This window comes from Motacilla alba, chromosome 27 (genome assembly GCF_015832195.1).
Source record: "Motacilla alba alba isolate MOTALB_02 chromosome 27, Motacilla_alba_V1.0_pri, whole genome shotgun sequence".
NCBI lineage: Eukaryota > Metazoa > Chordata > Aves > Passeriformes > Motacillidae > Motacilla > Motacilla alba.
In genome coordinates, this window is record NC_052042.1 from 2817695 (window position 1) to 2840456 (window position 22762).

The 22762-nt window shown below is 61.2% G+C and overlaps 3 protein-coding genes across 3 annotated transcripts; 2 read left to right on the top strand and 1 right to left on the bottom strand.

Moving 5' to 3' along the window:
- Positions 1–5: 5 nt before the first annotated feature.
- Positions 6–7056, top strand: PLEKHH3 (pleckstrin homology, MyTH4 and FERM domain containing H3). Its single transcript, XM_038162942.1, has 13 exons — positions 6–289; positions 2093–2148; positions 2798–2886; positions 3012–3206; positions 3388–3545; positions 3688–3811; positions 4140–4437; positions 4536–4743; positions 4975–5111; positions 5229–5349; positions 5424–5873; positions 5947–6138; positions 6219–7056. Exons 1-13 carry the CDS (start codon positions 137–139, stop codon positions 6399–6401), a joined length of 2364 nt encoding a protein of 787 aa, XP_038018870.1. The 5' UTR covers positions 6–136; the 3' UTR covers positions 6402–7056.
- Positions 7057–7919: 863 nt separating this feature from the next.
- Positions 7920–15076, bottom strand: TUBG1 (tubulin gamma 1). Its single transcript, XM_038162944.1, has 11 exons — positions 14916–15076; positions 14587–14699; positions 13920–14087; positions 13665–13733; positions 12776–12855; positions 12070–12196; positions 11358–11444; positions 10986–11135; positions 9542–9694; positions 9101–9262; positions 7920–8608 (listed from the first exon to the last, which is right to left on the bottom strand). The coding sequence occupies exons 1-11, from the start codon at positions 14962–14964 to the stop codon at positions 8411–8413; spliced, it is 1356 nt and encodes a 451-aa protein (XP_038018872.1). The 5' UTR covers positions 14965–15076; the 3' UTR covers positions 7920–8410.
- Positions 15077–15132: 56 nt separating this feature from the next.
- RETREG3 (reticulophagy regulator family member 3) lies at positions 15133–22726 on the top strand. The gene is made up of 9 exons (XM_038162945.1): positions 15133–15442; positions 15970–16076; positions 17211–17241; positions 18310–18436; positions 19127–19211; positions 19601–19738; positions 20178–20257; positions 20617–20749; positions 21221–22726. Exons 1-9 carry the CDS (start codon positions 15252–15254, stop codon positions 21652–21654), a joined length of 1326 nt encoding a protein of 441 aa, XP_038018873.1. The 5' UTR covers positions 15133–15251; the 3' UTR covers positions 21655–22726.
- The last annotated feature ends 36 nt before the right edge of the window (positions 22727–22762 follow it).

The window sequence follows — 22762 nt, forward strand, 5'->3', positions numbered from 1 at the left end:
GCCGCGCGCGGCGATTGGCGGCGCCCGGTGACGCGCGGCCCGGCCCGCCCGGGGCGGCGGCGGGGCCGGCGGCCGGTGCGCGGGGCGGGCCGGTCCCGTCGCGTCCCGGTGCCGTCCCGTCGGTGTCGGCGGGGCGATGCCGTTCCCGGGCGGGCTGTGGTGGCTGCTCTGCTGTCGACGGGGCTTCACGCTGCTGCGGCGGGACTACGGCGAGGCGGAGCGGGAGGCGGACGGCGAGGCCGAAGAGGAGGAGGAGGCGTCCTTCGAGCTCCGCGCCCAGGGAGACCAGGTGGGGCCGGCAGCGGCTCGGGGACGGCCACCGGGACGAGCACGGAGGAGCCGCCGGGGTGGTCCCGCTGGGCGCGGGGTGGGTCGTTCCGGCGGCTGGGGGCGAGCCGCAGCCCGGGGAAGGCTCCGGGCCCCCGGGCCCGCGGGGCAGGGCCGACCGTGCCGCTGGGTGCTCCTGCCCGCTTCGGCCCGGGCTGCCCGCTCCTCGGGACGGGGGCCGCGGGCTGCCGTGCCAAACCCGCGGCGGGGCCCCGGACGGCTCCGCCGGAGCGGACCGGGGCTGTCCCGGGAGCACGTGCCGGGCGCGGAGAGCGGGCCTGGATCTGCCCTCTCCGGCTGCTTCCTCTCTGGAGGGAAACGGAGCGGCGGAAACCGGTGCTTCCTCCGGCCGGGCTGCGTGTGCGACGGCTGATAGCGCGGGGTGCGGGGGCAGCTCCCGCGGCTCCCGTCTGTCCCGCCGCTCTCCTGCACCGGGGGCCGCGGGGCACGCAGGGGATGGTGACTGCCTGGTCCCGCTTGCTGTGGCCCCTCTTCCCTGCCCGCTGCGGGGGCTGCAGCACGGCCCTGGCTCTGTCGGTGCCTTAGCAGCAGGTCCCCTTTCACAGCAGTGCAGCCCGTGGGGACAGTGACAGGGCTGGAGCTGGGCCCTCTGGGAGCTGGTGGCAGTGCCAAGGGCACAGCTACGTAAGGAACCGTCTTTGGGCTTCCCACATCCCATGGGCCGCACTGGCTCCGGGCTGGCGTGGGCGACTGGTGACGCCAGCTCCCCCGAGAGCCCTTTGCTGTGGCCGGGGGGGTCCTTGGAAAGCCACAGTGTCAGCCGCCCCTTCGTGGGAGCGTGGGAGCAGCTACCCTGGCCCTGTCGCCGCAGCTCCTCTCCTGTTTATTTATATCCCTGAGAAAGAGCCGGCTGCCACCGCTGCCTCCTCTGGACTGCCCTCGAGAAACCAGGCACTGCCCGCATGCCTGCAGCCCTGAGGAGCGTGTGAGGCCCTCCCAGTGGGACAGTGTCTGGAGGTGCTGGCCCTGTGCATGGGTACCAGCACTGTGTGACAGGTGCCCTTAATGCCACAGGTCAGTGGCGCCCGCCCTGCCCCACAGCACAGCCATACCTGCGGCGGCTCCCCGCTCCCTGTCACTATTTTTAGCGTCTGTCTCTTTTTCTTGGCCTTGCGTGCTCTGGCCTGTCGAGCCTCTAGCTGCCCTGTTGGGCTGCAGCTGGCAGGAGCTCCCGTGCATCTCCCAGGACAGCGTTGCCGGTGCTTCCACGTCCCCGCACCCCACTCTGCTGGGCGCCCTGCCCGACCCGGTGCCTGCCTGTGCCTGGGCTCTGCCTCGTGTCCCAGCATGTGTGCCAGGGCTGTCACGTGAGCGGCACTGTCCATGTCAAGTCGTGCTGCGTGAGGAGGAACTGACCCTGTCCCACTGCAGGGCCAGGGACTTCCCAGTGCTGCGTCCCACCGCCGCGGGCAGGAAGTCAGCGGCCCCATTACAATGGGACTTTGTGCCGTAAGCGTATTACTCAGCACTGACCTTGTGCAATTCTGCACGGTATTCAGCCAGCTGGGTCAGCTGAGGACACATGGCCAGCGCGCCCGCCGGCCGCCCCCGCACCCGGGGTGCCCCAGCTGCAGCCCTGGTTCTCGCAGTGGTGTGCCAGGGCTCCTCTGCCCCACGGCAGCAGGATGTGAGCCTGTCTCTCTGGGCCCAGAGCTGGGTTGAGGAGGAGGCGTGTAGTTATACGGGGGATGGCCGGGGGTGCCAGGTAATGACCATGGGGCTGAGGTGTCTCCTTCCTCCCCAGGGATCCCTGGAGGTGAGCCTGAGCCAGCCCACCCGTAGCAGCAGTGGCTCGGAGCGGTGAGTGTTCCCCTGCCTTGTGTCCCTCGTGTGGTGCTGCAGGAGCTGAGGGACTGGCATGTTGTGGGAGGTTACCCTGGTGCTGGCGTGTGCTGAACCATCCTGCGCACCGAGCTAGCACCAGGCTGTGCTGCTCTGTCAGGTAGAGCAGGGAGTGGCGGAGCCGGGACTGCCGTGCTTGTCCCCGTCCCTGGCGCATCCTCGGGCACGTCTCCATCCCCTGCCACGCCGGATAGCCTGACTGCCGCAGGCGTAGCTGATGGGGCTGTGCATGACTCTTGCTGTGCCAGGAGGCTCTGCCAGGCTGTGTCCATCTGCAGAGGCTGTGCCCTGGGGTGGTTGGAGCTCAGGAAGACGGGGTGCCGGGGCACAGGGGCCTGCTCGCTCGCTGTACGCGCAGTTCTGACGCTGCTGCCAACATTCCTTCCTGGTTGTTCATTTTCCGAATTCCTTGGCAGAGCCAAGACTGCAAACAGCTTATTTTTAGCCGGGGTCATTTGCACCCAATGACTCTGCCGTGTTCCCACCGCAGGGCTGTGGGGTGCCCAGAGCCCCTCGGGACCCAGATCATCCCAGCCCCGAGGCCAGCTCCCTGCTCAGGGGCTGAGACCCCCACGGGTACCTGAGCTCAGCCCCATGTTGTCCTCAGGTCCCTGCTTGTTGCAGAGGAGATGCGCAGCCTCATCGTGGAGAAGGGCCCAGGGCCAGTGGAGGATGACCCTGATGTTCTTGTGAAAGGTGGGATTGTGCCCCAGCTGCGGCTGGTCCCATCCCAGAGGGATGGTCAGACCTGTGCAGACCCTTGCCTGTGCTGAGAAGCCGGTGGGGTGGATGTCAGCGAGGCTGAGGGTTCCCCTTCCCAGGCTGGCTGCAGCGGGAGATGCGGGGCTGCATGAAGACCCCCTGGATCCGTCCTCGGAAGTACTGGTTTGTGCTGACGCCCGACTCCCTGGACTACTACAGCAGCAACGAGAAGGGGGCCAGGCGCCTGGGCTCCCTGGTGCTCACCAGCCTCTGCTCTGTGCTCTGGCCAGACAAGCAGCTCTACAAGGAGACGGGTGAGGTGCCCATGCCCCTCGGCCGGGCTGCGTCTTCCCGGCACAACCCGTACCCTGTGTTACCCTCCCAGCCCTGAGGGCCTCTTTTGCCCAGAGGAGAGGCTGTGCTGAGCCCTGGGGCGCTGAGCCAGCCTGGCTGGGGTACTGGTGGACAGTGGGTGAGTGGGTCTGTCCCTCGCAGGCTACTGGAGCGTGACGGTGTTCGGCAGGAAGCACTGCTACCGCCTGTACACGGAGCACCTCAACGAGGCTGTGCGCTGGGTGTGCGCCGTGCAGAAGGTCATTGACAGCAAAGCCCCTGTCCAAACGCCCACCCAGCTGCTCATGCGTGACGTCGAGGTGAGCCCGTGGCACCGGGCTGCCCGTGCCCACTGGGGTGGGTGTCTGGGACCTCACATGCCCCAGGGTGGTGGTGGGGGTCTGTGCCAGGCGCTCGGCCAGGTTACCCCTCTGCAGCTGCTGCTATTGCTTTGCCCCTCAGGAGCACAGAGACAGCCCCGAGGTTCTGGAGCAGATCTATCGCTGCAACCCCATCCTGCGCTACACCAGTGGCCCCCTCTACGCTCCTCTGCTGCCCTTTCCCTACGGCAGCCTGGACCAAAGCGGTGAGTGGCAGCTGGGGGGCACAGAGCTGGGTCCTGCACTCTAGGCTGGCAGCAGTGATGGCTGGGCTGGATGCTGTGCATGGCAGGTGGGCACTGGGCTGGGGCCCGGCTGGCCCTGGGTGTGAGGACAGTGCCCAGCTGCTGGCAGGGGGTCCTGGGGAGGACCACAGGGCTGTTAACCCTCATCCCATCCCATCCCACAGCCCCTGGCCCCCGCAGCTACACCACGGGGCTGTTAACCCTCATCCCATCCCATCCCACAACCCCTGGCCCCCACAGCTACACCGCAGGGCTGTTAACCCTCATCCCATCCCATCCCATCCCACAGCCCCTGGCCCCCGCAGCTACACCACGCTGCGCGACGAGGCTGTGAAGCTCTTCAACTCGCTGCAGCAGCTGGAGTCAGAGCGGGACCCGGTGCCGCTGATGCAGGGTGTCCTGCAGACCTGCCTGGACCTGCCGCCGCTGGTGGATGAGATCTACTGCCAGCTGGTGAAGCAGACTACGGAGCCGCCGGCGCCGGGCGGGCAGGGCGACCTGCACTACTGGCAGCTCCTCACCTGCATGAGCTGCACCTTCCTGCCCTCCCCGCCTGTCCTGCGCTTCCTGCGCTTCCACCTGGACAGGTGAGGGCCGGGGGGGGCCAGCTGCCACCAGACAGCTCACCAGATGCTGGGCACCCCTCAGATCAGTGTCACCCTGATCCTCCTGGCATTTCTTGCAGGACAGAGAGACGTTTCCCTGCCTCGGAGATGGCCAAGTATGCCTGTTTCATCCGAGAGGCTTTGGGAAAGACGAAAGGGAGGGAGTGTGTGCCCTCTCTGGAGGAGATCCTGGTGCTGATGCAGCGGCAAGAGATGATCTGCACAGTGCACTGCCCTGGGGCACCTGCCTGCAGTGTGGCCATCAGTTCCCACACCACAGCCGAGGAGGTGAGGGGTTATGTCTGTGCCAGGCGGGGGGCTGGGGACATTTTGATGCGCAGGGTTGGGTGGGCAGTGTGCCACAGCAGGTGAGCAGGGTCTCTCCCAGCTGAGCCATGGTGGAGAGGGGCCAGGGGCTGTCTGCCTTTGCCCACCATGACCTATCTGTGTCCCTTTACAGCCCTGAGTGCCGTGGCCAGGAACACGTGGTCACCCATCGGTTGCCTTTGTCTCGCCCAGGTGGCCCAGGAACTTGTGTCACGCCTGGGGCTGTCCCAGAGCCCCAACCTCTTTGCGCTCTACGAGCAGTCCCGGCGACGGGAGCAGCCAGTGGGCAGTGCCACACTGCTGGCTGATGTCCTCACCAGGTTTGAAAAGTAAATGTCCTGTTCTGCTGCCTATGGAGGAGAGGGGCTGGGAGGCCACGGGTGGGAGGGGACGGATGGGTATGGGGCACATCCACAAGCTGATGGAGCCGGTCCTGTCTGCTGCAGCCTGGCTGGAGAGGACCGGGAGCAAGACCCACCGTGCCGGCTCTGCTTCAAGCACTACGGCTTCCTGGACACGGACAATGTCCCACGGGACAGCCTGGAGTTCGCCCTCCTCTTTGAGCAGGTGAGTGGCACGCCGGGGGGGCCGTGCCGTGGGGGGCCGCGGTGGCCGTGCCGGCTCACCCCGCTCTCTCGCAGGCGCACGAGATGGTGCTGCGGGGCTACGTGCCCACATCAGAGGAGACGCTGCAGACGCTGGCGGCCCTGCGTCTGCAGAGTCTCAACAGCGACTTCTCCACCCACGCGCCCTTCCCGCGCCTGGAGGAGCTCTTCCCGCCCCACGTGCTGCACGCCCGCTTGCCGCCCCTGCCCCACCGGCCCCCCTCCAAGTGCCGGGGGGCCCGGCTGCGCGCGGGGCTGCTGGCCGGTGGGCTCTGGGGTCAAACGCTGGCCAAGCAACGGGCGGAGCGGGACCAGCGCCTGCGGGGCCGTCTGCGTGAGGAGGGGGCCAGCACCATGGCTGCCATCGTGGAGAAGTGGAAGCTGCTGCAGGGCATGGGCCGGCCCGAGGCCATGGCCGCCTACGTGGCCTTGGTGCGGGAGTGGCCTGGCTTTGGCTCCACGCTCTTCGATGTCGACTTGCAAGCGGTGAGACCCCGGCTGGGTGTGGTACAGGGGCAGCCCTGGCAGTGGGCAGCCCTGACACCCCTCTCCCTTGCAGAGCCCAGTGGGTGCCGGGCCCCAGCGCCTGTGGCTGGGCATCGGGGCCAAGGCCGTGTCGCTCTACAAGCCGGGAGAGCCCGAGCCCTTGGACAGCTTCTGCTACGGCCGCATCTCCTCCTTTGGTGCCTCTGACAGCAGCACCTTCCGCCTCTCCGTGGAGGATCGAGACCTGCTCTTTGAGACCTCCCAGGTAAGGGGCTGCCATCCCTCCGCCCTCCCCTCTCACCAAGGGTGCCCCAGCCTGACCCCCTGTGCCCCCTCTACCTGCAGGTGGATGAGATCGCCCAGCTCCTCAACACGTACCTCGCCTCTGCGGGTGCCCAGCGGCTGCCCCGGCCCCAGGAGCCTCCCACCAGTGCCCCCACTTTGGAGCCCCCTGTGCTGCCCCAGGGGCTCTGCCCTGCACCCGGGCCCTGGCAGCACCGGCCGCCAGTGGGTTCCTCCCACAGCTAGCCCGGCAGCTGGTGTGGCCACGCAGGTGCTCCGATGGCCGGCGTGGGAGGGCAGCCAAGCCCGGCAGCGAGTGGCAGGTCTGTGCTGGCCCCTGGCTGCTCCAGAGAGCAGGGGGCCAGGGGGTCGTGCTCCCCCACTGCCATTGCCTTTCTGGCTATTCCCTTAATTTATTTTGAGACGCCTGCACGCCCCACGTCTCCCAGCACTTTCCCTGGTGGGCAGCGGGGCCACCTCGCTGTGGTCCCCCACACTGCCCCCAGGCCTGTCCCCGTCCCCTATACCCTGGTGCCTTTGCCTCCAGCACTTGTGTTGCCTGGCCGCTCTGCTCGTGCCCCGGGCAGAGCTGAGGGTACCGGGCAGTAGTGCTGTGCCATCATCTGTCTGTCCGTCCTCTGGACCCACCCCTTCTGGAAAGCTGCGGGCAGCTTTTGGCCAAGCTGCCCTGGGGACCCACGGGCTCCTCCTGCATGAGTGGCTGGGCTCTGAGGTGGCCCTGTGGCCAGGTTTATGTCACAGGGCTGGATGGTGGAGTGGCAGCTGGTACGGCTGGGGCTCGGCCCCTCAGTGTTGCCTCTGTAGAGTTTGTTGGTTCTGTCTTGGGATGGGGGGGTTGGTTGGTTGTTTTTCTAAATAAATGCACAAAGGAAAGGCTGGGCCTCCTGTCCTGGAGCGTGGGTTGACAGCGGGAGGCTGGGACAGTCGGATCCCTGGGGCAGCTAGGGCAGCAGGGCCTGGGACAGGCAGCGGGGAGGAGCAGCACAGCGTGTCCTCGGGGGCAGGGACTGCTGTTCCTCTGGTCATTGCCAGGCGACCTTTGGCATTTCACCAAGAGCACAGGCAGCTCCAGCTCGCCGGCAGCCCCTGGCACTGGCTGCCCCGGCGGGGGGAACTGCCCCAGCCACGGGGGCCACTGCCAAAGAGGGCGTGGGAGCCCGTGCTGCCACTGTGGCTGTATTTTTAGTCACCTGCTCTGTGCCCCAAAGGGTAAGAGGAAAATGCTAATTTTCACCTTGGGCTGCCTGGGCTTGGGATGGCGCCAGCACTGCCCCTTGTCCCCAGGCCACAGCCCAGCTCCCACAGGTCAGGAGCAGAGCTGCTGCGTCCACGTCCCCTGACACTGCACAGCCTCCCAGCCATGTCCTTCCTGGTGGTGCTGTCCCCTGCGCCGGATGCTGAGTGGTGAGGGCACCCCCAGCCCCTCACAGCCCACCCCTGCACAGGGCCCCACTCCTGCAGAAGATCCACGTGGGTGCCGAGTGCTCTGCGGGCAGGGCGGCAGGCAGGTCCTGCCAGTATTTCTGGCTCTGCTGCAGCAGTGGCCCAGTGCTGCCCGGGCCCCGTGGCACTGCCAGCCGGGGCAGAGCTGGCGTGCACACCCCAGGGCATGCCGGTGAGCAGCGGCCATGGTGCTCCCGTGCAGTGGGGCTGGCTGGCCAGCCAGACAAGGCAGGCACCAACCCCAGCCTCTGCATCTGGCTTCCCTGCCTGGCTGTTCAATGTGGAGTCATGCAGGCAGCATCAGTGCAGGAACAGCCTTTATTAAAGCAAAATAACCTACAAAAATATAGATACAGCCCGTGCCCCAGGCCTGATGTGGCCAAGGAGGAACAAGGCTCCTGCCCAGGGCAAGGACTAGCTCAGCCACACGGAGCCTTTGGCCACAAGGGTTGTGTGCACCCAAACTCAGGGGGCCAGGCCTGTTCCCAGCCCCGGGGTCACTCTCCTCCTCCTCCTCACAGCAAGTGTTGCTCCCACAGGCACAGGTTCCCTCCCAGCAGAGCGCGCAGCTGCCCCAGTCCTGTCCTGGGCCGGGACACACGGTGGGGCGGGGGCTGTGCCCCGCTGAGGAGCTGCAGGCTCCCTGCAGAGCTTTCCACAGAGGAGCACTGGCACGAGGGCTCTGCCACGCCAGGCAGCGCTGAGGGGTGACAAACGTGGGCACGGCAGAGACGAGCCCTGCCGGCGTGCGTGGGGGTGGCCACGGACCTTCCTGTCTCCTGGCAGGGCGCTCACTGTTCCTGCGTGCCCCAGGAGATGTAGTCGGGGCGCGTGGCTGCGTGATACTCATCGATCAGCTGCTGCACGATCTCCCGGGAGTTGTCCAGCTCGTCGAAGTTGTCCTTGAAGATGTCCTCCTTGCGGAACTGCTCCAGGAAGGCCTCTCGCTTGCGCAGCTTGTCGTACTGCCGGCACGTCCGCTCAAACAGCTGCGGAGCAGCCCTGGGTCAGGGCGGCCACAGCTCCCCAGGGACCCACAGAACCACAGAACAACGAGGTTGGAAGAGACCTCTAAGACCATTGAGTCCAACCTATGCCCTAACACCTCAACTAGACCACAGCACCAAGTGCCATGTCCAGTCTTTTTTTAAACACATCCAGAGATGCTGATTCTACCACCTCCCTGGGAAGACAATTCCAGTACTTTATTATTCTTTCGCTGAATTTTTTTTTCCTAATATCCACCCCATACCTTCCCTGACGTAGCTGGAGACTGTGTCCTCTTGTCCTGTCAGTGCTGCCTGGTGGCAGAGACCGACCCTTCTCAAGAGAAGCCAGCAGGACTGACGGGAGCACACAGGACCTGATCTGATCCCTGCTGGGAGCCACCCACCCCTGTCCCTGGCTTTGTGACAGGCCCAGAATGAGGAGACACGAGGTGTGGGGCTGCAGGGCCAGGTGTGGTGAGGGAGGGCACTCACCGAGGAGATGTTGGTGTGGTTGGCCATCATGAGGCCACTGACGCGGTGAGCGGACGGCAGGTAAGGGGACTTGCGGGACAAAGCCACCTGGATGCTGGCAGGGCCCCAGGGGATGAAGTTGGCCAGCTTCCTCTCCCGGATCCGCTGCAGACTCTTGTGAACCTGATGGGATGAGAAGAGCAAGGGACAGCAGGGTGAGGGACAAACAGCCTGGCTGCAGCAGACCCAGGAGCTGCTCCCCACAGCCACGGGGAGTCATTTCAGTCATTCAGTCATTTCAGCGTGGCTGCTGCCTTGCCATGAGGCCAAAGCCCAAACAGGAGCAATCTGAAGCCAGCTCTCAGGCACTGCCCAGTCTCACCCCAGGATCCTGCACAGTGACCACGCTCTTCCCTGTGCTACACCATGGCCATCAGGACCTGAACTGCCACGGCGACTCACCTGTGTAGGATCCACCTCCCCCTGGATGATGTTGAGGATGGCAATGTAGCAGTGGTTGGTCTGCCTGTCTCGCCCTGTGGACACCATCACGTTTTTAGGCTGCAGCAACCTTCTCATCACGTCCAGGACTGTGGTTTTCCTCACGCTGGCCACCTGCACAGGCCAGCCAGGGGTCAGAGGCAGTAGGTGTGCTGCTCCCTGCCCTCCTGCTGCCTGGTACACACTCACACAGGAACAGGGGGCAGCTGGACAGAAATGCCCTCACCCCGGGGATGGAGTCACATGCAAAGCCGCATGCAAGACAGGGAAATCCCAACACTGCACAACAGGCACAGCCAGGCCAAGAAACAAAGTGTCAGTGGAGGCTCCAGCATGGGGGCTGTCTGGCCCACACCCCGCAGCACAGCAGGGACTGGGGGTGAAGCTCAGCTGAGAACATAGGGACAGGGACCTGTTTCATGTTGTTGCTGTCAAACATGGGTCCTGTCCCACTGCCAGGCAGGGAGTTGAACAGCAAAGGGGTTGTTCCCCACTGCATGCCCTCCCTGCCTCGCCCAGCTCTGAGCTATGGGCAGCCTGGCCGCTCCCCTCCCCGAGTGCTGTTGGGGTTTTCCCCATCTGCTCCTTGCCAGGGGGGCCACAGCCAGGGCCAGCACCCAGACTGCCCACAGCAGGGACAGCTGGGTGAGGTGGCAGCCCCCTCCTGCACTGGTTGAACCGTTGGCTGAGCCCTGCCCACACTCCTCCCTCGGAGGACAGATCACACACTGATACCCTTTTCAGAGCCAGCAGTTTTTCAGATTTGCTTCTCTGAGAAACATCCTGAGGAAATGCACACAGGGAGAGGAGAAGAGCAGCTGTTAGTTCCTTCCGGGCCGTGGTGGGTCAGTGCAGGTGAGCACCTCTCAAAACAGAACAGCCCCACTGGCACTAGGGGGCTGGAGGGCACTGGTTTGGGACCAGCCAAACACAAGAAGCAGCACTTGAAGTGCAGAGGGGTGGCAAATTCACTCTCAGACACAGAGTGAGCTTCAGGAAGGGGCTGACAGCTGTAGCCCACCATCAGTGACAACGAGCATTAGCGTTTGCACCCAAACTGCCGAAGCTGATGGCCCCCGGGGGTGGCAGGACTGGCAAGGCCACTCTCCTGGCCTTGCTCTCATCACTGCTAAGGGTGGCTTTTGCCAGTCCAGACCCTGATGATCTCGACAGCCACCCTGGTGCATGCAGCAGGTAGCCTGGCACAAGCACAAGCGCCTGCTCAGGTCTGATTCACTGCACATGCAGCAGTCACGTGGGGTGAGCACGTGGGCCTGGGATTTGGGACGTGCAGTGACAGCTCACAGCGAGACGGGGCTGACAGATGCTGCAAGGTGAGTGTGGCAGCCTCTCTGCCCTTGGGGATGGGGAGGAGAGGCCGGATGGAGGACGGGGGCTGCCTTACCGACTGGTCGGTGGTGAGCGGCGTGTAGCCCGTCATGAGGAAGTGCAGCCGGGGCGTGGGGATCAGCGAGGCAATCAGCCCAATGAGGTCGTTGTTCATGTACCCGGGGTACCTGAGCGTGGTGGTGCTGGCAGACATGATGGTGGACACCTAGGGGAGAGGACAGGCTCAGCACGGGGTCACAGAGCGTGTCAAAATCTGCCTCAGGCTGGCATGCTAAGGGAAGCTGGGGTACCTGGAAGGGGACAGGACCCTCACTCACAGCTCCAGGCTGCCCACCCCCGAGCCAAGCCCAAGGAGCTGGTTCAGACTAAACTGAACACAGCAGGGAAACCCTGTGCTTGCTTCTCCTGAGGGAAAAGCCCTTCTCACCAGCTGGTTGATCTGTGAGAATGACGGGTTCTGAATGTGCAGCCGGTCTGTCGCGATCCGATTCAAGGCTGTGTTGTCCAGAACCACCTGCAAGAGAAACCTGGCTCTGTGAAGGGCCCCTGAGGCAGCTGAGGAAGGGCAGTCCTGGCTGTGTGTCCCAGGGCACTGGTGGTCTAGCACAGGCCCTGAGATGAGCCCTCTGCACAAGTGGCAGACACTCGAAACCACAAGCTGACTCGTGTGGCACGTAACTGACACCGTCAATGGAACCTCTCCCCTCCCTCCTGGCTGTGCTCCCCATGCTCTCCCCAAGAGCTCTGCCCCTGGGCCAGCACTGTCCGTTGCAGCAGCTCCAGTGCAGCTGCTCCTGCGCTGCCACACGCAGGGAGCGGCTGCAGGGACGAGCGGCGTCCGCTGCAAATGACACAGGGGCTGCATTCAGGCAGGGGGGCAGCACAGCTACACAGAGGAAGCACGGCCAGCCCTCACTGCCTTGGGAAGATCTGCTGGACCCAAGGCAGCAATGCCAGGCAGCTCTGCAGGGGTGAGCACCGGTGAGGGTCCCTGGGGCCACATCTGCTTGGCCCTTCTGTTTGGGGCGTGCTGCACCCGGGGCTCGCAGGCACACGGCGCTGGCCCAGGATGGGCTGCAATTCTGAGCTGTGGGGACAGGGCCATCTCCTCAGGGCTGGCTGCACCACAGGCCTCTTACCACACAGTCAGCATTCTGGGTCAGCCTCTTCAGAGTCAGCAGAGAGTTGTACGGCTGGACTACAACATCGCTCATCTCATCCTGGTTTGGGAACACTGAGTAGGTCTCCACCAGTTTCTTGGGATACCTAGTGAGAAGTGCAGCATCTCAAGGGTTAACACCATCAAGCTGCGCTCTCCACTCCCACAAGCTGCCTGAGCAGTCTCCAGGGCTCAGGACAGGGTGAGTCACCAAAGCTGCAGCCAGAGTGGCTCCCAGGGAGGGAGAGAATGTGTCCCAGCAATGCCTACCCCAGCAGCACAGGAGCTGGCTGCCAGAGGAGCTACGGGGAGGCTGAGCCATCCACAGGCTGATTAAGCTGCTGCTCACAAGTCTTTTCAAGAGGATGCAAGCTGCAACAGGCCAAGATGGCAGCTCACAGCCTCCAGCCAGAGCCTCCCACCCTCCCCTGCACCGTCAGGGTGTCCACAGGCTGATAAGAACGGCTGAGGGAAGGCAGAGCTTGGACAGATCAAGTCCAGTTTCAGAGCCTCTGAAGTCCCCAGGCGTATCAGGAGCCAGCCTTCTGCAGGCAGCACGCCAGGGATTGCACAAGGCAGTGTTTGGGTGGGGGTGGTGCCTCTGAGTCAGCGCTCTCAGCTCCCAGGCAGGCTGCCCAGGCTGGGCCAGGCACTGCGCTGTGGGAAGGGGACAGGGCTGTGCTCACCTGTCATTCAGCCTCTCCAGGAGGTACGAGCCCAGCCCAGAGCCTGTTCCACCAGCGATGGAGTGGCAAAGCACAAACCCCTGGAAGGAAGCAGCAGGCAGGTGCTGAAGGTGAAGCTCAGCCCCAGAGCAGGCAGACAATGTGTCACCCCTGCCATCTCCAGCAGAGAGCTGCAGACAGGGCCAGAGCTCCTCCTGGCAGCTGGGAGCATGGATGCAGCAGAGACTGACCCCAGCTCCTCCAGACCCCAGCAGCAGCCTCAGCTCCTCAGGCCACTCCTGCCCACAGGACCCACATCTCTGCACACCCCGCAAAGTGCAACAGCTGCTCGAGAGCACTCAGGTTCCTCCCACCCAGAACAGGAGTGGAACAGCTCCAATGTCACCTCCAGGGTCCAGTCCGTCACAGGAAATGGAACTGCACGTTCTCAGCTCTTTCCTGGGCCCTTCACATCTCTCCCTCCCTCTAGAATGACTGAGGCCAAGCTCCCACTGCCTCACTGCAGGGCAGCTCCCACATCATGCACTTGAATCTCCTGCCAGCTAGTTTTAGTGATGTTCTCCCTTCCCCTGCTGCCATGTCACAGCCTGACACAAACACCTGGCAGCCCTGTCAGTGTGCACACAGGGTATGGGTTCACATGGCCAGTGTAAAGAAAAATGCCCCACAAACAAACAGTGAAAGAACTTCTGTTCTGGGGCAGGCTGGCAGGTGGAGGGGGGATGGACAGATCTCCTGTCCCCAGATCCCCTCTCTACATGTTCTGTGCTCAGCAGCTTCACTGAGCTATTCTGTGCCCACCAGAGTGCTGAGCTCAACCCTACAAAGAGCAGCCTAGCTGGGAAAGCACCAGGCAGGGCCACCAGATCCAAACTCTTTGTTTACTTACTTCCAAGCTGTCACTCCCATCAGCCTCTCTGTCTATTATGTCAAAAATATCTTCATGGATCTTTTCTCCCTGCAAGAGAGATCAGGACTGCTTTTGCTCCTTTCCCACACAACATGGACAAGAGCTGCTCAAGCTCGGTGTGAAGCTGAGTCAGACTGGCAGCGTGGTCCTGTGCCCAGGGTGCCACACACTGCAGGGACACAGGACGAAGCCCCAGGGCTGAGGAATCTCACCCAGCAGCACGAGGGCTGGTACCTGTGAGAAGCCACTGGCCCAGTTGTTGCCAGCTCCCCCTCCGTGCTCAGACAGGTAGATGTTTTCTGGGTTGTAAAGGTTGGCGTAAGGGGAGTTGAGGATGGAGTGGATGACTCGGGGCTCCAGGTCCAGCAGCACGGCACGGGGGATGTAGTGCTCGTCATCAGCCTACAACGGGAGCAAGAGGATCTCCGTGCTGCTGCAGCTCGGCGCCGCTTGCACTGCCGGAGCGTGAGCTACCCCCTGGCTGCAGCTGAGCCCCGCACGGCTTGGCGAGAGCGAGGAGGAGAGAGAGGCCGGTCCCGAGCAGCCTGTCCTCAGCGCAGCGTCTCGGTGCCCCGGCCGGGAGGGGGAGGAACTCCCGGTGCTTACATAAGGCGCTATCTATGGCAGCCACAGCCCCGTGCCTCCGCTCCGCCTCCACAGCGCTCCAGCAACAGCGCGGCGGCGCAGGCGGGAGCCCGGAGCGGGCTGTGGGCAGCAGCCCGGGCTGAGCCGCCGCTCCACCGGCACGGTCAGCGCCCGCCCCGCCGTCCCGGAGCCCGCGGGGGCTGTGGAAGGGGGACAGACAGCGAGCTGCACCTGCCGGGACACGGAGCCCCGCGGGGGGACCGGGGTAGCTGGCTTGGAGCGGTGAGCCCGCTCCACGGCCCGGGGCCGCCCGTACCTGGTAGAAGAAGACGTCCTTGCGGTCGGTGCCCTCGGTGGCGAACTCTTCCACGATGCCCTCGGGGCTGATGCCGTGCTCGGCGCAGAGCTGCTTCCAGAACTCGAACCCGACTGCGGGGAGGCGCGGTCAGACGGGCCGGGCAGCGGGATCGGGACCGGGGCCGGTACCGGGGCAAGGCCCGGAGCGCCCCGGGGCGCAGGCCCCGCCCCACTCCTGGGGCCCCGCCCCGTCCCGCCAGGCCCCGCTAACTGCCCCCCCCACCCACAGCATCCCGACCCCGCCCGGTGCGCGCTCCCCCGGGCCCGCCACGGCCGTGGCGCGCTCACTCTGGTTGCCGCACTGGCCCAGCTGCAGGGTGATGATCTCCCGCGGCATCGCGGCCGAGGCTCCGCTCCGCTCCGCGCCCCGCCCGGCTCCGGTACCGCCGCGTCTCCCGCCGGCGCCAATGGCACTGCACGTGCGCACTGCTCGCTTCCGGGGCGGTGTCCTGGCCCGCGCGTACGTTCCGGCAGGAGGTACGTTCTCAGCTCTTCTTCTCGCATACGCCAAGATGGCGGCGCGCAGAGTGGAGTCGCGGTCTGTCGCTGGGGGCCGCCATGGTTGCAGCAGGCGCGCGCGCGCGCGCGCGGCCGGCGGGCGGATGTTGACGCCGTGAGGGAGCGATGGCGGCGGCGGCAACGGCGGCGGGGCCCGGGCCCGGCGAGCGGCAGCGGCGGGTGCAGGCGCTGAGCGCGACACTGCGCCGCCGCCTCGGGCCCTACGAGCCGCTGCTGGGCGCCGTGCAGGCCGCGCTGGTGTGGGAGCGGCCGGGCCGCAGCGCGCTGTGCTGGGTGGCGGTGCACGGCCTGTTCTGGTGAGCGGCGGGGCTGGGACCGGGACCGGGACCGGGATCGGGATCGGGACAGGGCCGCGCACGGCGGGCGGCGCAGCGGCCCCGCCGAGCCCCGTCACCGGGGCTGCGGGGGTCGGGGGGCCTGGGGGAGCTGCCCCCGGGGAGGAGCGGTCCGTAAGGGGCCGCGGGTTTGCTCCGTGCCCCGTTCCGGACAGGAGGGACCGGGAGCGCTGGGTCTGCTGCAGCCCTGTCCCCGTGCTCTCCCTGTACCTGAGAGCATCGAGCCAGCCGGGAAGACTCAGCCTGCTCTGTGGCAGGGCAGGCAGCGCAGCTTGCCCGGGACAGGAGCTGTACGGCAGGGCTGTCCCGGGACAACTGACACGAGCAAACCAGAGTCATCCGGCAGCTGCCCCCGAGGCTCGCTGCGTGACTGAGTAGCAGGTGCTGAGTTTCCCCCCCGAGTGAGTTGGCTTGAGGTTGGTTTGTGTTGCCCCTTTTTGTCTCACTAAGATCTGGCCAGTACCGACTCATTGGTTTCTTCCCCACAGGTTCTTCGCTCTGACTTCCCTTCGTTCGCTGTTCCTGATTGCTTTGAGCCTCATAGTAGTAGTGTGTCTAGACCAGTGGAAGCACAAAATCTGGCCAGAAATTGGTGGTAAGTTGCATTTTGAGCTCATAGCAGCAAATCAAGCCCAGTTTCCAGCCCCACAAGTACAGGCTCTGCACTGCTTGCAGTTACTTTGTTAAAACCTCAACTTTTTGATTTAAGGGTCGAGAAGCCAGCAAGAGTACTGCAGGCACGCTCTTTCTGGAGCTGGAATATTCTGACCTGTGTAAACACAAGTTCTTTCTGTGCTTGTGACACTGGTATTTGCCTTGTAATCCTGACCCACAGGATGTACGTGACCTAGTGCAGGTTTGAGACAGTGATTCACTTTCTGAGCATTCAGTACCAGAGTGAGAAACTGAAGCGTATGGAACTCGTCTGGAATCCCCCTCAGAATCCATCATCAGTTTAGGATGAAGACAAGTCCCAGCCTTGCTGTTGATCAGAGATGTCTTTGAGAGAAGAGGCATCTGAACAGCTGTAATGAAGTTAGTTTTCAGCTTTCAGTAACCAAAGCAGTTGTATCCCTCCCTTGTGACATTAATACACTGATGAACACCCCATTCCAAGCAGCTCAGGGTGGCTTTGCATGGACAGGTTAGTTTGGAGCAGTGTGAGGGTCTGCATGTTCCCAGGGCTGGTTCCCTGACTAACCAGCAAGTTCAGCTCCCAGCTTTCTGCTTCAATCCGTGTTCTCTCTAGTTCCTGGGAAGACATTAAAGCTTTCCTCGGTTCAAAGCTTGGCTCAGGCTCCTTCTTAGGAGACAGTGTCTGTCCAGCTCCCTCATCCCTCTGATTTGATCTCTCAGGGTGGCTGGTACATCCCTTTCAAGCCCCAGCCTGGGTGGGAAGGTATCAAAGGACTTAAATCCCTGATGCCTCCATTCTGCAGGCTGTTCCTCCTCCCAGCTGGTGTAGGCAGGGAGGGGGGCAGAGGGAAGTGGGCAGCCTCTAGAGTCCAACAAACACCGAGGAGCAACAGGGAGACTCTTGCAGTGCTGTGCTGTCACACGTACACACTCAGGATTTGTTATGGAGTGATGCTTCTCCATCCTGTAATTACAGTTAATGTCTTTTCCAGGTGTTCCCCAGCTTATTAAAGCTTCACTTAAATCCCAAGAGCTAAGCATTCCCATGGCAAATTCCTTGCAACTAATGTAGTGTCTGTTCTTAATATTTTAGTGGCAAGACCTGATGAATTAGACAATGAGAGGTAGGAAACTAATTGACTGCTCTGCTGTGATACTTTGCTGTGATACTGTGTTGTTACCTGCACCTGCTTGGGACGTTGGCTCCTTTGGGTGAGGAGGGGAGGGAGCTGGGAGCTGCTCAACACAGGGCAGCTGGAGACCCAGATGCAGTCAGGTGGTCGTGAGAAGTTTTTGACTTGCCCGAGCCATTTTATTGTACTTTGTCTTCATACCAATCTCCAGATATGCTTGCTTGATTCCCTGCCCCCTGAAGTTAGAGGAGCTGCCTTAGGAGCAATTCCTCTTGTACGAGTCTCCAGTAGCTCCAGGAAAACAGCATTTCCGTGGGAATTAATGAAGTCTTCTGAGACTTATAGGGAATATTTAACAGGCTTGTTCCAGCAGTTGTTTCTGCATACTTATGATCTGACTGCAGCATTAATTACGGGTTGAGAAATGCTGAGGTGTTGCCTCACTGCTCACACCTGCCTCCCTGGGCACACCTTCCTGCCCCACTGCCAGGCTGTGCTGCATGTCAGTTCCTGATTAAATCACCTGAGCTGCTGCCAAAGGACAATTGTCTTTATTCATTTTTTTTAAGAGGCCCAAGCACAAAAGGAATTGCTCTTTCTAACCTTCAGGTACTCCTGACTAGCAGTTAGGCAACGCTAACAAAACTGACCAGTTCAAGGCCTCCAGAGTAACTGAGTACATCAAGTGAGGTGCCAGGCTGCCTCTAGACCTCATGCTGAACACTTGGAGGCTGCAGTTGACCAGATAAACACAGAAAAAGGAAATGGATTCACTTGGTTTGCCTCTGCACTGTGCACTCCCTCCAGCAGCATGGAAACTGGTCCAGGGCACTGACTGAAATTCCTGCTCAGCTGCTGTGGGAGCACTGGGATGCTGCTAGAGGGGCTGTAGATGAACTGCTTTGGGCAGGGCACTGCTTGGAGGGCAAGTGGCCCTCATCTCTTGAGCTCTGTGCTGGGTGGGAACAGGAGGAAGCTTTAAGACAAGTATTTGTAAGAAGGGTCTTCGACCCTGACACTGATGCAGCAACATCTTCCCAAATTCTGCCTTCACTGCAGCTGGGGATACGTCCACCCTCGGCTGCTCGGGCTGCCAGAGCTCTGCCATCATTTGGCTGAAGGATGGGTGACTGGGACCAACTTCTTAAGTAATCTCTTCGTTTTCAAGAGGCAAAGTCCTGGCAAGGTAAGAATGTACAGTTCAGAAAGAACCTGTTTGGTGTGGAGCCTCTGCTGACCACGAGGATCCTCCTGTGCTGGCCTCCAGCACTGGCTGAACACGTTTCTGATGGGAGGTTGTCATGGGAGTTCTCCCACAACAGTGTGCCTATTACGTGGTGGGGAGGAATGGAAAGCCCAGGCAGAATAATCAGGTTGTGGAGGAGGAAGGAGAAAGTGAATGTCAGTGTGTGGATTGCACCACTGAAGTGAGAACGTGGCTGCTCCTTCTGTAGGTTTCTGGCTTTTCAAGTGTTTGTAAAACTGGTCTCCTCACTGGGTTTCAACAGTTTGAGAAAGCGTGTCAAGCTTTTTCCTTCTTTTTTTGAGTTTATGGAAAGAGAAACCTGTAGCACAGTGGTACTGTCCTTGTCCTCTTCCCCTTGAAGAGCTCTCTAGTTCAGCCTCTTCCTCGCTGTTGGTGTCCCCGCTTTGGGCAGCTCCTCTTGCCCTGAGGCAGGAGGCCTCAGCTGCCTGTGGCTGTGAGGGCAGCTACCCCTGTGTCTGTGCCCACCCTGGAGCAGGTGCTTGGACACTGCAAGGGCTTCACCCTCTTTGGAACAATGACTTGACCCAGAATTTGCAGAGGCTGAGATGGTCAAGAAGTGAGTGGACCTACTGCTTAACCATGGAAACTCACTGTCTCTCATGTCTTCAGTTTTGCCTTCTAGTGTGTGGAGTGTTCACTTTCCTGGCTGTCCTGGGCCGGTATATCCCTGGGCTCTTGCTCTCATACTTGCTGTGTAAGTAAATCTCTGTGCCAACACAGACTTACATATGAAAGGAGATGAGTGCCCAACGTCCAAGGGATGGGGCTCGAAAGGAAAGCTTGTGTGAATGGCTTTAAAATTTAAAACAATACATTCTGCCAGGAATGTGGTTGTTCTTGACCAGTCTGGTCTGGAGAGAAATGTTTGAGTGCTTAGTAACTACAGATCTGAGCACTAACAGGTTGCCTCTCAATTTTGTTAAACTGGCAGAGGTGATGGCACGTGTTCCAGCAGCCTCCCACAGCATTGCTCAGTGCTCAGAGCTGCCGTGCCCTGTGTGCTGTGCTGCATCCCGAAGCATGCAGGATGTTTGCCCAGCAGCATCCAGAGCAACCTTCTAACGCACATTGTACTCCCTGCAGTGCTCTTGGTCCTGCTGTGGCCCCTGGCCGTGTACCACAGGCTGGGGCAGCGCGTGTACCGCAGGCTGGAGCCCGTGCTGCAGCGGCTGGACTTCAGCGTCCGGGGATACGTGACAGCGAGGCAGCGCAGCAGGCAGCGTGAGTCCTGTGCCCTTCTGCCCCCAGGGTCTCACACCTGGCTCTTTAAACCCTGGAACGGGCTGTGAGCACAGGCTCTGGCCTTGGTGGGGGCTGCATGTCTGGCATGGCAAATCTTTGGAAGTGCCTTGGGAAGAGAGAGAGGCAGTTCCGCCTCTGCAGCCATCTCCTAGGAGCAGCTGCTGTGGGCTTTTCACAGCACTGAGCTGCTCCAGTTCCTGGCTGTCAGAACTGTGTGTTCTCTATTTTGGAAAAAGGGGGAAAGGCTCTGTGCGAGGGAGTTCTAAACATGTTCATTTCAGAAAAAAACCTGCAAATAATCATGGCTCTGCTGCGGAACAGAGCTGGCTCTGCTCTGTTATGTGCAGTTTGGGGTTTTCTGCTCCTCACAGAGCCTTGCCCCAGCAGCAGTAACAGCTTTGTGTCTGGTTTCTAACAGTGCGTGGCCGGGCCCTGGGTCAGGAAGCCACGGATGATGGCAGTGACAGCGAAGAGGAGCTGGCTGCATTCTGCCCCAAGGTAACAGAGCCTCTGGGAGAGGGAAGAACTCGGCTGGAAAGAACAAACCTCACTGGGGGGACATGCAGCATCTGGCTGAGATGTGAGCAGCACATCTGGCAGCACAGCTGAGAGTGATAGGAGAGCAGATGAGGACACTGTCCTTTCAGATAGGTCTTGCCCATTCTGTTCCACTAAAGAATGTCCAGAACTGCTTGTGCCAGCTGCAGACTCCTAGCCTGTGCAGTAAATGTGAATGAGTCTCAGGTAGCAGTCTCCTATGGGGTCCAGGTTTTAATTCTCCATCATTTGTTTTGTCTTGAGGCATGGGGATAACCTTTCTAGTGCTGATGTTTTCAATTTTATCTTCTATTTCAAAGCTGGATGACTCTGTGGTCGCCAAGGAACTGACCATCTCTGACTCTGAGCATTCAGATGCTGAGGTTTCCTATACTGAAAATGGGATGTTTAACCTTTCCAGGGGCCAGACACCCCTGACAGAGGGATCAGAAGGTGAGAGGAAACAGCTTCTGGAAGGTGTGGAATGCCAAGCCGGTGCAGTGTGATTGGCTAGAGGGAGGATGTGTTACCTCCCATCATTGAAGTCTGGCTGTTTGATGTCAGCCTTGCTGCTGGAAATGAGCTGCAACTGCCTGTTTTGTTCAGAACTGAGCTTCCTCCTTCATCCCTGTGATGCTTGAGTGGAGCAAGGGCAGCAGCTCTGCACAGGCAGATCTGGCTCTGCCAGTCTGGCTGTGGGAGCTGGTGCTCCCCTCTCACAGGTGGCTGCTTCAGCACCAGTGTTCCTTGTGAGTGAGCTGGGAGCTCAGTGGGATCTGAACACTTGGGATGAGGGGAGGGAGACGTTGAAGAGAGTGTGGTCTGTGAGCTCCCAGCAGTCTGTCCAGGGGAGGTGCTGGCCCAGCTGCCTGGGCCTGTGGGGCTGGTGAGTACTGGCAATTAAAGCACTTTCTCCTCTTCCAGACCTGGATGGTCACAGTGACCCAGAAGAATCTTTTGCCAGGGATCTGCCTGACTTCCCTTCTATAAACCCAGAAGTAACAGGCATAGATGACGAGGACGACACCAGCATTGGGATCCCGAGCCTGGCGTACCGCCCACAAGGGACAGAGGATCTGCAGCTCCCATACGAGCAGGAGGAATTTGGCACACTGCCATCGGTGCAGAATCTCACCAACAACATCGCTGGCTTTGTCACCAGGGGCATGATCCAGCTGGCACTGTCAGGAGGCTCTCAGCCAGGCTCCTCACGCAGCACCAACCCCCAGAGAGGGGCAAAGACTCACCTCAGAGCGGCCAGTTTGGACTTGGACACTGATGCTGAAGGGGATGACTTTGAACTGCTGGATCAGTCTGAGCTGAACCAGCTGGATCCCACTGGCTCCCGGGGCCAGTAAACCATCCTGTCCCTTCCCTCTGGTTTTCTATTGCGCATCATGGAGTGAATCCTAGAAGGAAAAGCTTTGCACAGTTCTCTCAATCGTCTCCTGTGAGTCTGGGTGATGTGACAGCCACTCCTGGCTGGGTGCACCACTGTGACTTGTGACTCCGTAGCCTCGCTTGGATCTTAAAATAAAGGACACTGGCAATCTGTAGGGAAGAGGCGTTGATGGGATAGCTCCACAATCACCCTGCACTGTCTGACATGATGCTGCCTGCTCCAAACTTTCTCTAAGACAATAAATCTGGTGTTTGCAGCTCTCAAGTCCAGTGGGACTGACAGCATCGCCAGGAACAATTGTGCACTGAGTTCTGGCACTGATGTGTAACCAGGGGAGCAGGACAGAGCCCCTCAGACGTGGTGTCTGGGTTCAATGCTGTTCTGTCTCTGACAGCTGTTCCCCGGATCCTAATGTGTGCACAAATCCAAGTCTTCTCTCCCAGCAATATCCAACTCCAGGTGGAACCAAGCCCCTTGCTCCACTGTGGATGTTGAGCAGCCGCAATGTTTTCCTTGCACTGGCTGCTCCCTCGGCTCCAGCTCCTCGTGATGCTGTTTTGTAAGAGCTCAATGGCAATAAGACACCTGCTGTGACCATCAGACCACCTACAAGAACATCCATGTGTAGCCCCTGCTCTTGTGTTGCTTTTCTGAACTAACAGCTTTTGTTAACAGCCAACTAACACTTTGCTAGAAACCCCCGTGCTGCTCCAGTGCGTCCCCCCACAGTTTTCCTGGAGGAAGGAGGAGGTGGAGCAGGGCTGACAGGGCGGTGGTGTGCCCCTGGGCCCTTGCTGCCTCCGGCCTTGTGCAGGCAGAGCCCAGCAGTGGGAACCGCACAGGGACAGCAGCCCGGACCAGCAGTGACTGAGGAGGTCGTGCCTGCCACGGTCCTGTGAACAAACCAGCAGCCCCAGGGCGAGCCACCCCCTCTGCCCACCGCGTGCCCCCGTTACTTTTCCTAAGCCATACAGAGCCGGTTCTGATCACGTTTGTGCAGCCAAGAACGTACCTCGTCAGGGACCCCGTTACTGGCTGCTCTTTGTCTGATTCTGCCTGTCCGA

Bases quoted from the DNA above. Each gene is read 5' to 3' on its own strand.
- RETREG3 (XM_038162945.1), top strand. From the start codon at position 15,252: ATGGCGGCGGCGGCAACGGCGGCGGGGCCCGGGCCCGGCGAGCGGCAG. The intron at 15,443-15,969 runs GTGAGCGGCGGG...TCTTCCCCACAG, and splicing joins GCGGTGCACGGCCTGTTCTG to GTTCTTCGCTCTGACTTCCC. The intron at 18,437-19,126 runs GTAAGAATGTAC...TCATGTCTTCAG, and splicing joins AGAGGCAAAGTCCTGGCAAG to TTTTGCCTTCTAGTGTGTGG.
- TUBG1 (XM_038162944.1), bottom strand. From the start codon at position 14,964: ATGCCGCGGGAGATCATCACCCTGCAGCTGGGCCAGTGCGGCAACCAG. The intron at 12,856-13,664 runs GTAAGTAAACAA...GCTTCCTTCCAG, and splicing joins ATGGGAGTGACAGCTTGGAA to GGGTTTGTGCTTTGCCACTC. The intron at 9,263-9,541 runs GTGAGTCGCCGT...TCATCCCATCAG, and splicing joins GGGAGGTGGATCCTACACAG to GTTCACAAGAGTCTGCAGCG.
- PLEKHH3 (XM_038162942.1), top strand. From the start codon at position 137: ATGCCGTTCCCGGGCGGGCTGTGGTGGCTGCTCTGCTGTCGACGGGGC. The intron at 2,887-3,011 runs GTGGGATTGTGC...TCCCCTTCCCAG, and splicing joins CCCTGATGTTCTTGTGAAAG to GCTGGCTGCAGCGGGAGATG. The intron at 3,546-3,687 runs GTGAGCCCGTGG...TTTGCCCCTCAG, and splicing joins TGCTCATGCGTGACGTCGAG to GAGCACAGAGACAGCCCCGA.